Genomic DNA, 14,678 nt, shown 5'->3' with positions numbered 1-14,678 from the left:
CTTTGTTTGACCTCACAGTACAAGGTTCAACACACTGAAGTCAATTAAATGAGTACCATTGAGATGGCCAACAATGATCATCTGTTGTTCAGCGCCAAGATTCCCCCGGAGGGTGAATATGCTGGTTCCAACTGCATGTTATGAAAGGAGGGGTGAAAACTAAAAGTTAAGTGTGCTCCGGGAGGAGGAAGCCGGGCAAAAATCACTCCTATAGATTTTATTTATTTGGGGTTGTGTAGCACAGATCTAGCTGGGTAGCAACAAAGCGCTATAAACTAGGAGGTGCTGGAAGATGATGCAAGATCATGCACGTCATTTGAGAGCTTAAGCGTGCGAATCATAGTTACATTACATTTCACAATTGCATTACATTTTACTCCCAATTGCAATTTTGAGAATGGGGGGAGTAAATGAATTGCACAGATTCAACCTATATTTGGTCAAGTCCCGGAGCAAGGTTTAGAACCCTGGTCCATAAGTACTAAAGTCAGCTGTTTAGCCCTGGGCCACGTGCATTTGCCTGCAGACAATATTGGGTAAGGCCACATATGCAGTGTGCTAGTTAGGTATCCTAAAATATTGTGGAGGCCTAAGTCGCAGCTGAGGTGCTTTTGTAGTCTGAGAATATGAATGTAGAAATAGGTTTCTCTTCTGCTCCTGAGCCAGTGGGGTGAGCTCAAGTGTGCTCATGAGGTCAGGGTGTGTGTGAGTGCAGAGGCTTCGGCCATTGGCGACAGCTAGGGGACATTTACCCTCTGGGGTATCTGACTCTCCTCGGTCTGGTCTGGTGGGAGAGAGGAGTTAGAGGGTATATGTGTGAAAGGGAGAGCTCCAGACAAGCCGATAACCTCCTTCTGGGGGGCGCAAAGCAACAGCTGTCTTTAGTTCATCGCAAAGCCACAGAGCCAGCCTTTCTTCGGGGCAAATACACGGCAATTACAAGCACCCTTGGTGCAATTCCATGCGGTCACAGTTTCGGCCATAGATGGAATCTTACTGGGTGAGTTTTGGCGAGGGTGTAAATGTATTATTATCATCATGATTATTAATATGATTGTCATTATCATCATCATCATCATTATTATTATAATTATTTACATTATTATCATGGTGGTAATGAGTAGTATTATTATGATTATCATTATTATAATGATTACGATTATTAATATCATTATTGCATTATTATTAGCATGAGTATGATTATTATTGCTAATAGTATGATGAACATTATTAATATTACCATGCTTATTATTATGATTAGTATTATGATTATTATAACTATAATTCTTATCATTATTATTAATACGATTATCATTGTTATTATTACCATGACGATTATTATTGTAATTATCATGATTATTATTCTTATGATTATCGTTATTAGGATTAGGATTATTATTGTTATTATTATTATCATCATGATCATTATTATTATTACTATTAGCACGATTACTGTTCTCCTGATTAATATTGATGAGGATGACAGTGATCATCTTAGCACTGGAGGCTTTTATAATGTAGCTGAGCAGCGCGGTGGCTTGAAGGGACCGCTGACCTGGATGAAAGAGAGGTGTCTCGACCAGTGCGTTTTTCCAAATACTAAAATGAGTCCAATATGTTCCTTTGCCTCAGAAGGCTCCTTACGCTGTCGCTGCAGGGGACACTGGAGCAGCAGGGAGACCGGCAGTCTTCCTGGTTGTCTTCAGTGAGTCCACGTGGCGCCTTCCTGGGTACTCTGAGAACCTGCATCCCTCTGTACCTGTGGATTGAGTAACATCTCCCCTGCTCCATGCATGTAGGGGCTCTCTCACATGCACTGCCTCCTGCAGTGTGGGGGCTTATTCATGGGGATGGAAGACGGTAAAAATCTACAAGTCCAGACAATATCCAAGGGCTCACTGGGGCACTTTGATGCCCGCGGTTTAGACACCCTAGCCATAAGAATTTGAACTGACGCACTGTGGTGTGATAGCAGCATATCGTTGTCACAATATCGTCTGACATAAATATTGTGTCCTAAATATTGAGTACAAACCAATTGCCCCATTGGAGGACGGTATCCTTGCAAATTATATCCAGAGGACGATACTTATACCAGATGATATTTCTGTACATGATAGTCTTTCACACGTCCATAATGGTACTTCATGCTGTCACCACCCCAGCTCATGCAACAAAATTAATTATTGTGACGTCAATACATAATCTCAACTGGTTTTGATTTTCTCTCCTTTTTCTCCCTCTCCGCTTCCTGAGTTTTAAAATATATTTGTTTGACGTCTAATGGTTCTTGTTGGCTTCTGGGTGGGATACAATGCTTTACTCCTCTTTCCTCCTAGAGGCAGGTCTTAATTCAATGTGGTTTCCAGCCAGCATTGCTAAATTGACTGGCCATGTTTCAAAACAATTTTAAAGAGTCAGTACACAGCTTTTAAGGTCACTGTGGGAGTAGGACCTTTCCAGAATTTGTATTAAAGCATTTCATCTTCCTGCTTCTTATTGTACTCTGCAGGAATTCTGCACAATCCTTTTTCAGATTTCTGCCTGTTTATTAACCACTGTTGTGCACAATTAAAACATTATAAGTGCTTTCCGGTTTTAACCTAATATCCTCTGAATTCCTCTGTGGGTTTTGCACATGTTCTGCAGGTGATGGTTGGTGTTTGTGTTTCCTTACATATATTAGATTATTCCTGCTCTCTTTCTTAGACCCAGGTTCTGTGCAAGCAACACTTGTTTCTGACGCAATGCATGGTGCCTCATTCAGGTGAGCGTGTCCCTTTAATTTACTCACACCGTCTACTGACCTTCTCTCCTGACAGGTGCTCATCAAAAGGGGTTCTATGCCGATCGTGTCATTGAAGTGTGTCTCCTGCAAGGCGCAGTCGGTCTATGAAGTCAGCAAGAGTTCCTACCTGTACCTGGAGGGCAGCTGCAGAAACTGCCAGGGAGATGCCAGTACCGGGGTAAGGACTGACCTTGTTGCGAGGGGGTAGGTGAAGGTGGAGATGTCTGTGATTTCACACGAACTGAGAGCTTGTTTCTTCCACCAAATCCCAGGGCTTAATTTGTGCCGGGGGTGGTGGCGGCTGATGTGTATTGACCCTCATTTTTCGAGATCAGGACTTATTTTCATCATCGGGCTTTGACCCTGAGCACGAGGAGAAGGACAGATAATGGAGAAAAAAGACAGATAGGAAAAGCAGAGAAAGCAAGGGCAAAAAGGAAGAAGCAGGAAGATTGAGACAAAAATGGTGAGATAAAGAAAGGCAGATAATAGACATGAAATGTAAAGTGCCATGGGAGCATGAGGGGAATCCAGTCTAGGCAGCCCTGGCGTTTGGCAACCTCAGCCTTGGGAAGTGCTGTCCGCAAGCTCCTACGGAGAACTTTGTACCCCTGCACCCATCGTGTTCCAAATTAACCGCTGCTGGATTCCCACTTAATAAATCAGTAGCATGTGAACATATATCCAGGAGTTAATTAGACTGTACAGGTGAAGAGATGAGGGTTAATCTAGGTTCAGTAATCCTTGGGAGAAACCATTTCTGCCAATACGTATTGACACACTGATTTATATTTTATCACTCTTTGCAAATTTTAAATCATATGATGTGCGCACAGGTGCATTAATTTAACAATGCTGATAAAAATATAATAATCACTGTGTCATGTAATCATTTGGAAGGAACTACTCATACTATGAACAATAAGAATTATTCATCCCTCTCGCCCGGTCTCCCTAAAATATATTGTTATATTTCTGGGGTTCCACAAATGCTTTCTTTCTTGCTAGAGAGTGTGTTAATCCAGCTGGTTCAACTGAAGGAAACAGCCACAACTCCCATAATGCATTGTGGGAGAAATCAGAATATCCCTGTCAGTATATCACCTGGCATTACGATCATGTCCTAACCATCCTCTGCTAAAATATCTCCCCACTGGTCCAAAAATTAGAAAATGAAAACCTAATCAGACAACAGGATGCTATGTTTACTTCAGATATTTCTGCATGTAATATTTTGGCATGCAAATGAATGAATTCTCTTTATGTTGTTCGGATGACTCTGTTTCATCCCCTTTTCCAGTAATATGATTACTTTTAGAAATCACTAATATCAGGTGAGTTAATACAGCAAAGACTACAATACCCAGAATACATCATGTTTAGGTTGACATGATGACTCCATGTGATCCAGACACCATATTTCGAGTGTTCTGCTTTCTTTTAAAAATCCCTTTAAAAGGCGAGTTCATAAAAACAAAGACTACAATACCCAGAATGCATACATTTATTGCATGAAAGAATAAAGCTGAACAGCTGCCAGAAGAAGTGCCAGGACCCTTACTGATACATGGGGCTCTGACTGCAGCTACCGATAGGTAGATGCACGGGGGTGCAGGGTTAGGCCTGCAGTATCTGTTGTTAGGGAAAGGAGTCGTTTGAAGGGGCACAGACTCTTGTCTCTCTTCCTGGTCTCGGTGAGGAGGGGTTGGGAATAGCTGGGTGCAGCCTGCTCTCACCTCTTTGTGCTTCTGTGGGGGGCGCTCCACCGGGAGACTACCCTGCTGGGCAGAGCATCATTGCCGACCAAGGCTAGGTCTGGAAGGTGGCCTGACCAGGACACATGAAAAGGGAACCGACCCAAACCAGTTTCAAGGAAGCAGACTTGGAATACACATCCTCTGCCTGTGAAATCGGTATAAACATGGGAGCCCAAGGCTCATGGGTGTTTCTCTTTGTGGTCTCTTCTACTGAGGAGGGAGCGCTCTGCAGAGTACTCTGAGACTACTACACAGCCAAGGGGGTCTGTGTCACACGGACAGTCAATGCCCCAGAGGCACGGGAACAACCCCTGCAGTCCGATCCGAAGGAAGAATTAGTGGACTGTCCTGGGTGCCATGACATTCTGCCTCTGAGTGAGTGAGGGAAGGAAGTGCCAACCCTTCAGGAGGAGCTGATCATGAAAGTGACTGCCATAATCCACTCAGGCGTAGTGTTCGCTAGACTGAGACTTGCTAAGCCGCTGCGCTGAAGGAACTGTGGTACTGCCGGTCCGGGCGGTGCAAGCCTCGTCATTCATCCTCATCGTGGCTACCGAGGCAGCTGCGTGGCGGAGTGTAGACTTGACTGAAGCTGGGATAAGTACCTGCTGGTGGCCTGTGTGCCTCACACGTGTGCTGCATGAGTGCAACAGTGTCCAAGTTGAGCTGTTGGGTTGGGACCAGTCCTGAAGACCAAGTGAATAGAGGAGTGCCTCCTAAAGAATCAAGGTTGTTGCCTCGTGCCTGGCAACATGCGTACCGAAGAACCACCACCTGCTTGTGTATTGCCATTGCCCTAAAAAAAAAAGTGTGTTGTACTCACTGGCATGCTGGTGTGAAGCACACCATGAGTTAAGCACCCATCGGAGGGCCAGAGTGAGTTGCGTCATGAACTGGGAACTACCGTCAGCCACCTGCAAGAGGAACTGCAATTGAAGCATCCGAACCTGTGCCTCCGGCTGCTATGCTGCTCCTGGGAGGACTCCCATGTACAATCTGGAAGCTTCCTTCAACCAGGCGCAGCGCGTTGCCCACAAACTGGGTGAGAGACTGACAGGGTATAGGCCCTAGAGACTGAGTGCGAAGACCAAACGGTGGGAGCACGAGCTGTTCCCATAGGTAATACCTCAAACTCTGTACTGGAGTGGGATCGTTAGAAAGGGGAGACCAACCAGGGATGAGGGACATATAAAGGGGTAACTGGTTTAATCTTCAGAGGACCTTGAAACATAGACTTGCACCTGTAAATCAGGGCATTCATGCATTTCTGTATGTATCGTTAAAATCTGTGTGTTCCATAAAATAAAGTACTTGTCTTTTATAAAGTGTTGTATCCTGAGTCTGAGTACCGCCACACTAACCTCTCGGAGAAGCCTGTGACTTCTCACCCTCGCTACTATTGAGAGTTAAGTGGGGAAAGGTTTATACCTGGCCCATTTTGCAGAGCCATAGTAGGTTACGCCCCAGGAAAAAGGTGGTAAAGCCCCTCAACCCTCTTGGTTGTGGCCCAATATCCCCTGCCTGATCTGTGGCCCCGTGAACAGGGTCTGACATTCCATAAGGCACATTTGCATTCTAAGGGGTCGATTACAATGTTGTTCAGAAAGGCTCCGAATCCGATTTGTGTCTTCTCGATCCGATTTGGTACCCGTCTTTCTGACTGATTCGGCACGCTTTCCGAACGACGGATTATGATGTTCGGAAAGCGTTCGGACTTTCCGAGACTGTTCCGGATGGCATTTGGAGGAACCGAGTCGTTTGGACCTGACTCGAATAGGTCTACGGACCGCATTTCCGACCGAGCGATTACGAAGTCATATTCGGCAATCCTTTCCGAATCGGTTGTTCCCGACACAGATCGGCTGTCGGAATCTGACTTTGGGGGCCCATAGCTGGCCCCTCTTCACCTGAAGCCTTCCGATTGGGGTCCATGGGGGTACCCAAGGCATCCCCCTTTCAGGCCATGCACAGTGTGGCAGGCACCCAGGGGTGCCCGCCAGAGGGTGCACGATTTTCCCTAGCCACCCCTTTCTTCAATGGGAGCCTGTGTATTCGGTCAGAACACAGGCTACCATTGAATTCAATGGGAGTCGACCGAATGGTATCCGGAAGCATCGTAATCGGTCGGGCAGACTCCTCGAATACGATTCGGTCGGAAACCATTCCCAGCCAGATTCGGTTGAAATGCTTTCCGACTGACATCGTAATCGAGCCCTAAATATCTAAATGGAAAACAGTTAAATGTAGTGTCTGGAAAATGTGGCATGTTCTAGCCCTCTGGAGTTGACGGTGGACACTTCTTAACTACTTGAAGGTGCAGGTGGTTTTCCCTGGGCCGTCAGAAGGAAAGTGCAGTGGAGGCATTGTTCTCCAGACCCTATGCTTTTTCAGGGCCCCACGTTAATTCTATTACATTTATTTATACATTTTGTAGAATGCTTGCCCTGTTTATTAATGGCAAGAAAGCAAACACAGCTGATACCACTAAATGATAACAGATGCTGTAAATGACATCTCTTCTCTCTCTTTGCAAGACTTCTTTGTTTTGAACTTAGAAACAGATGATTGTCCTTTAGGAGTCCCCTCTAAAGCTGTTGATCTGGGCTGTGCTTCTGATATGCTTGGGTTTCTTTCCTATTCCCTAACTTCACCTGTATTGTAAAAAACAATCTTTGTTCAGGTTCCCCTCTGGGAGGATGCTATTCCACCCTGAAACAGGTGGGTGAACTTCTTCGGTCAAAAGGCGGAAGGGGAGCAGTTTAAACCCCCCCAAGGGGTGGGATTTTTACGTATATCCCTGGCAGGCATTTTGTTTGGGTGGGGTGTGAAGAAGCAACATTGGGAACTGCTGGCAAGGTCTGAGAGCTTGTCAGCAGCACATCGTAAAGAGTAAGAACTGGCAGCATCTCCCGAAACGGATACAGACGTGTCCAGGAAACACTTGTTGTTGGATTACTCCACTCATGGACATTAAAAAATATACTATTCCCTGTTGTCTAAAGCAAAAGCAGTTAATGTGACTTGGATTTCTGCACAAGGCTTCGTGATGTAATTAGAGGTCTCAAAGCAGGTACAGCTCATCGCTCAGACTGCATCCCTGAGCATGTACAGAAAAGCATGCTGTACACTACGTCTGTCCTCAAGGTCCCTGTGACAGACAGTGCTTTAGCTAACAGTGGTGCAGCGAGTGCAGTGGCACCATGACCCATGGGTGTGAGGTACCCTCTGCATCCCAGTTCTGGATCTACTGTGATATGGGGGTGTATTTATATTGCTTTCACTGGGGCCCATGGCATCTTCCTATGCCTGTGGTGCCAAAGCAGCTTGTAGGCACTGAATTAGATGCATCCCTTTTAGTGTAGCTCAATGCATGAAAACAGAACTAAACACAGCATATTTCATGTTGACATCTTGCAGAATGCAGCACATGTAGAAAGAGGAAATAATGAAATAAATTAAGATATTTCTTCTTGTTACGCCTCACCTGGAAAGGCATATAATTTTGATGCATTCCCAGGGTTACTACCCTTAGTAACTCTGTGACTGCACCAAAAACTATGGGTGGATGTGTGGGAGCACCCATGCTCCCGTATGGAACGCTGTCTCAACACAAAGTAACGTAACCTGCGATGGCTTGACATTACTCCCGATTTAGTAAGCCATGCAGAGCCATGCAAAGTGGCTCTGCGTGGCTTAGTAAATTTGACTTGAGGGCTTGTGTTGCCTTGCGTCACCTTGTATGAGGCAACGTAAGCCCTTGATCAATCTGAGCCTTGATCCGGAAGATGATAGTGCCTGGAATTCAGGTATTGCATTCAAGTAATTGCACTCACAACACTCAATGTATAGATGGAACGATTGGCCTAATTTATATATTGTCGGTATGTATACTCTGTTGATGGAGTATACCTACTGCCAGTTTTTTTTCTTCAGTGCACTCTTTTTCTTCAATATTACCAAAATCTTCTCCATTCGTTGTGTGCTACTTCATCCGTTGCACTGTGCCTGACAGTGCCCTGAACACTATATACCTCAATGGGTCAGGCGAACGAGTCCCTTGGATGTGTGCACCTTCAATGAAAGACTGTGTTTCTCATCCCAATTCAACTTTATAAAAACACAATTCTGATGGTTATTGTTCGTTGATTACTCCATCAATTTATTAATTCATCTGGAATGTCACCAAATATTTAACTTATTTCCATCATTCTGGGGTAACGCAATGTTATTATTAAACCCAATGCATTTCGGGTCTGTCATGGACCCTTCTTCAGGGGTCTAAAAAGAAAAAATACAAGAATACCAGATCAGTCTCAAGATTGTCTTTGTCCTCACTAACTCATAGAAGCATTCAGACTCATCATTGTTAAGGATCATTTGTCAACGGAACCAATGGCGAAAATACGGAAGTACCGTTTAGTCGGCAAGACGTGAAGTTTTTTTGGCAGTTTAGCCGAGAAGCGAATATGGTAACGCTTTGAAGTAAGTGTGATCACAGGAGGTAGAAGGGCAGTGCAGCAATTAAAGGGCCTTTTGGGGTTAAGTTGTGATAACGGTAGTAAGGAGGAGGTTTGGTATTCATTTGCGGACAACGATGTATAACCCAGATAAATGTGTCGTATGACAAGATCAGACAAGTTCACTCCACATTGAGTTTAGAGGTAAAAGCATTGACCTTTGGCAACATCTGTGTTTTGATTGGATTTTAACCTGCTATTTTTAAATTACCATCCTATTATGATCGTATTTTTGGATTTATGTTCATTCTATCACATCCATTGGTTCCGTTGACAAATGACACTTAACATTGATGAGTCTGAATGCTTCTACAGCCAAGCGAAGATGGGACTGGCGACAAATTTTCAGATTTATCAGATTTATTTCAGTGGTAAATAGTTCAGTGCTGTGTTTTGCATTGCTTTGCGCAGCTTTGCACTGCGCAACCACTCATGCTGTATGTCAGTAAATAACCTCTTTATTTTCTTAAAAGTACTGGAGTGAGCTCTGCACAGTACATTGGCCCTTAATTTAGACAGTTTTCCATTGTAAATTAGTGAAGTGTGTGAGCTTTGAATGATACTGTGTTTAGGCTACTTTTTGGTATTTTTAACCAGAAGTTTTTAACCATTCGTATCTCTTATTCACAATGTATTAATAATGTGATGTTCCATCATGTACTATTACATTTTAATTTTATGGCTAGGCTAAAAATATACTGATGATGATGGTGATGACAATGAAAATTGTGCCTTTCACACAAGGTATTGTCAGGTGTTATGTACATGGCCCATTGTAGTTTTCCCTATACTTGCCTAGCTGTGTACGAGACAGGCCGCATTAGCTTTCCACATTACTATGTAGGCATGTTTGCTGTCGTGCCACATCGTATTTTCGCACAGAGCTGGCGGTTGTTTTCTCGTTTTCTTCTTTCCTGGGATTTAGTCTGAACAGCAGACAAGGTCAATCAACAGTGTCCCTTGTTATTTAGTTCTGTTCAGGCACTTGCACCTAGACACAACACAGAAATGCAGCTGTTGTTTATGAACATGTAAACCTTGTCATATAGGTATGCACAGGAATGTAACAGAGAGAGAGATATTTCTTGAGAGAAGATCACAACTGTATCTGAGATGTAGAACTTCCATCTGTGTATGCTAAGGTACAGGGTCCGCTACTAATCCCAGAGATCTTTGCTGTATAATCAGTTTGCTTCTGCAGAAGGGGAGGGGGGGTTAGGCTAATCTGTCTTATAATATGATAGGGCTTTTCATAATATATGGTTTACCAACTATGCTTATGGTATTTTTTCTAGGCAGTTGTTTTCTGATTGTGGCACGTATACCTCATTCTAGAGCACAATAGTTGAAATTAATATTTCTAACTTCCTTCATGTCTCTGTTATATCTTATTGTGGACGAGTGTGTGAGCGAAAAGGTATATCCTGTTACTGCGATCCCTGAGAGGGTCGGAGTGTTGTGTTCTGGGGGTGTCGATTCACTTGTCTCTATGGATACAAGTATGAGGGCAAGTGAAGCACTATAGCTAGTCGGACTCAGGCTCATGGTACTGAGGTGGTATGGTAACTCAGTCCTTATCTACTAATGGTCTATGGTCCCAAGCATAGTTATGTTCCTGAGCAGAATCCCAGCACAATATTCTTACACAAAGGCTTGCAAACATGCTTGTCGATTGATACCCCAGCACACACACACATATGCTCATACTCTCATCCAGTGCCATAAATTGAAAGTGTGAATGAAATCTCTTTTTAAGGGCAGAGTCAGATCCATCGTCTTTTAGATTTCCTCTTACAAGTTCTTCTTCCTCTTTGCAGCGATGGACAGCGCAGAGTTTCAACAACAAGTCGTTCCCCCTGGACAATTCCACTACCACCACCGGCAACACTGGAATGAACTTGGTCCTTCGTCAAGGCTTTCTGAAGGATGGAGAGGGTTATACGTTCACCCTACACGTCACTGACCCTTCCATGGATGAGGAGGGGTATGCCTCCATAGATTTGCTCCCCAACAGCCCACCAGCAGGGGGCCAGTGCATTATCTTCCCCAACGACACAGTGCATGCACTGACTGCAAAGGTGCACTTTGAATGCACAGGTAAGAGATGGTGTTGGAGGGCATTTACACTGAATCTACAACCTCGGCTGGGTCTGCCTCGCTTTCATTAGGGTAGAAAGATATTGTCACTTTATGTCTCCCCTTCTCTGTCTCAATCACCTCCTCTTGATAGAACCAATTCACAAAAATCACTTTTTTCTAATTTTTTCCTGTCTCTCTCCCACCTGTAGTTTATTCCTTGATGTTATTCTCCAACACACTAACAAAGCATGACATCTAGTAGAGGCCGCTAGTGATGTTGCTCAGACAGATAATAGGGAGGAAAGCAAAGAGTCACTTTGTGGACAATGCATTGCAGCATCCAGATGGTAAGGAGTAGAAATCCAGGGAGAACACTTTGTGACCTCTGATGTGTTATAATCAATCTTTTGAGTAACGAGTGGTGGAAAGACCACTCGGTGGCATCTTTGTCTCAAGACCTAGTGCACTAAGAGCTCCCCTCATGGTCACCTCGTCAAGTCATACAGAAAATGGATAGACGTAAATTGCTAAGATGTGACTAAGGGGCCAAAGTAGTTAGGGCGACAATTGTGAATGCAGAAAGATGCCATATAACTATGCCTCTTCATCCATGATGCTTGAGAATTAAAGCCTTATGGAAGTCACTATCGCACTCTTGTGAGCTGAAATGGACACTGTTAGACCTGTCAGCCCTTTGGGTGGTCCCTCCTCATCATTATTTATTTTGTCCCACTTTTGCCTCAAACCCTGTTAGAATATTTCCTTTTTGGGAACCACCAGACTTTTTAGTTTTGATGCAGGGTCAGGGAGCCATTTTCCCTACCCCTGGAACTTCTGTCTGAGGGCCTGAGACACAAAATGGTGGCCACCCATTGTCACCTGTGACATCATCAGAACCCACTGGAGATTTGTGGAACCTTCTGCAACATTCTACAACCTTGTGACAGAGGGAGAGGCAGTTTAGAATGTTGGGAGGCCATCTCAGAGTGGCAGTTGGCATCTGACTAGAGAGGAGAGAGGAGCAGTTCAGAAGGAGGTCGGAGTAAGGCAGCAGGGGTGGAAACCAGTGCTTGGAGTGGGGTCCAGAAACCCACCCTTGATGCTAGTCCCTACTGACCAAGCCCAGCCTAGAGCCCTGTGTGGGACCAAGACCAGAAAAACCATCTTAAGGACCTAAATATTGTGAAGAGGCCTTAAAGAAGAAGACCAGCAAGCTCCTGACCTGTTTAGCGGTGTCCTCCTGGAGTCCTGACATCGAGAAGCCTGGAGACCTGAGGCCTGAGGTGGAGAAGCGGCGCTGACAGAAAGCAGACGTCGTACCCGGAGCCGTCAGAGGTCGAGAGAGGGCGCCGACGGAGGTCGTGGAGAGGCACCGGAGGTCGAGTAAGGAGTCACCTGAGGTCGAGGTGAAGCGCGCCGGAGGTCGGGAGTGGAGATCGCACTCCGGAGTCGCCGGAGATCGAGATGAAGCGCGCCGGAGGTCGGGAGTGGAGATCGCACTCCGGAGACGCCGGAATCTGAGGTGAAGCGCGCCGGAGGTCGGGAGTGGAGGTCGCACTCCGGAGACACCCGGAAGCGGGGAGACCGTGACCCTGCGACGCCGGAAGGCGACATCGAGCCGGAGCAGCCCAGCGTCATCGAGTCGAGGCCGCCCAGCGACATCGATCCGGGACAGCCCAGCGACATCGATCCGGAGCCGCCCAGCGACATCGAACCGGAGCCGCCCAGCGACATCGAGCCGGAGCCGCCTCACGACATCGACACGGCGCCGAGCGGAGCCGATCATCGTGAAAAGGGCAGTAAGTGGTAGAGGGGGCGTCTGAGGCCCCGTGGAGCCCTAAAAGACCATTCTAGGGGCTAGAGGGGTGTTAGAACCGGCCTGGGAGTGCCAGGGGTGAACTGAGACTGGTGCAGTGACCTCTGTGAGGGGTTGTGTATTTTAGGAGAACCAGATCCTTAGGTTACCCTTATTCTACCTCAGTTCAGGCCCAGCCTTGACCAATCTAGGTGGGACACCCCCCATGTCATCCAAATGACCACAAGCTGTACTTGGGCAAAGTAAAACCAAACTACCTCGTGAAAGGGTTGTGAACTGTAATTGTCATTAATTGTGTTATTTAAGTTATTGAAGGTGCTTTATTTATTGACTGTATTTATTGTCTGACTGTATTTATTCCTGCATTGTATTTATTGTCTGACAGTATTTATTAGCCATTTGTATTTATTGCACCCCTATTTATTCCTTGCTTATTTATGACCTGATCCTATTTATTGAAACCCCACTGTGGTATTATTTATTTGACCTGCCCTTTTAAAGGAGAATCTCATTGTCTTGTATTTATTTTATGAACCCTGCAACTAAGAGAAAATAAGATAAAGACAAACTACTTTCTTTCATAATTTTTACGGTGTAGTGTCGTTTTTGGAACGGATGAACGCATGGTTATTGTGAGGGTGTGACGTACGCTTAACACGGTGCCTGTACCCCAACCGCTCGAGCCAAGCTACCGTTGTGCTGGGAACCTGGTGACTGCTAACCCGGTTGCCCGGTTTCCAACAGACACTGTGAAAAAATTTAAGAACCTACCACCACTGACCCAGTAACCCTGCTTCAGGTTCAGTGGACCCTGGCTTAAACCACATGTAGGCATGAAACAGCCCACCCTTGGTGCATCAGAGCCACTCTCACCAAGGTCAGACACCCATATCAAAAGTCCAACGTTCATGGGTAGTATTGTTGGGAAATAAATTTGACAGGAGAAAAAGTTTGTGTTCGAGGCATATGAGCTGCAGATTACACACTTTTGCATAGATCGCCATCTGGTGTTGGGCCCGGATGTTTGCAGTTTGTTTTTCCTCTTGGAAAGTCTTTGGAAGTCACGAGGTCGGTGACTCCTCCCTTGGATCGTATTGCGCATGGGCTTCGGCTCCATCCTCAGATTGATTTTTTCCGCCATCGGGCTCGGATGTAATACTTCGCGCTCCGGTTCCGAACATTTCCAGTTCGACGATCGAAGCGGAATCCTCGCTCATCGCGGTATTGTTCAGATCCAGATCTCCTCAATCACCTTTTCTTCGACACATTTTGATTCCAGTCAGACGGCGGCCTTCGGGCCTATCCAAGCTCCGGTCCCGGCTGATGGAAAGAACTCCATTCAAGAAGTGCCCTCGATGTGGGTCCAAATTCCCCCACACCGATCTTCATGAGGTGTGCAACCTCTGCCTCTCCCCTGAACACGAGGCTTGAGACTGTCCCGCCTGCAAGTCTTTCAGATCGAAAAAGACTATTCGAGATCGAAGGGCCAGACGAAACATGGCGCACTCCTCGACCTCCGTTCCAGTCGACATCTTCAGGGACAACATCGAAGCTCCGGGACAGCAGCACACCGAAGAGGACCTTGTCAGTGCTTCCGAAGCCGACGACTCGGATGTGGAGAACATCACCCCGGCGCAGAGGGTCGTGAGTACTATACCCCCTCCCACACCCTCGCCGACACCCAAAAAGGCTTCGGTCACGCCTTCGCCTCCGGGCCTAGG

The 14,678-nt window shown here is 45.8% G+C and overlaps 1 protein-coding gene across 1 annotated transcript in view; it reads left to right on the top strand.

The window, feature by feature from the left end:
- The window catches only part of PKD1 (polycystin 1, transient receptor potential channel interacting), a 408,256-nt gene that overhangs the window by 255,980 nt on the left and 137,598 nt on the right, over positions 1 to 14,678 (top strand). The window contains exons 17-18 of the mRNA XM_085629406.1: positions 2,823 to 2,966; positions 10,880 to 11,159. Of these exons, the coding sequence (XP_085485532.1) occupies positions 2,823 to 2,966; positions 10,880 to 11,159 (424 nt within the window). The remainder of the gene's footprint in view (positions 1 to 2,822; positions 2,967 to 10,879; positions 11,160 to 14,678) is intronic.

This window comes from Triturus cristatus, chromosome 10 (assembly GCF_964204655.1).
Source record: "Triturus cristatus chromosome 10, aTriCri1.1, whole genome shotgun sequence".
Taxonomy (NCBI): Eukaryota; Metazoa; Chordata; class Amphibia; order Caudata; family Salamandridae; genus Triturus; species Triturus cristatus.
This window is presented reverse-complemented; position numbering and strand designations above follow the sequence as displayed.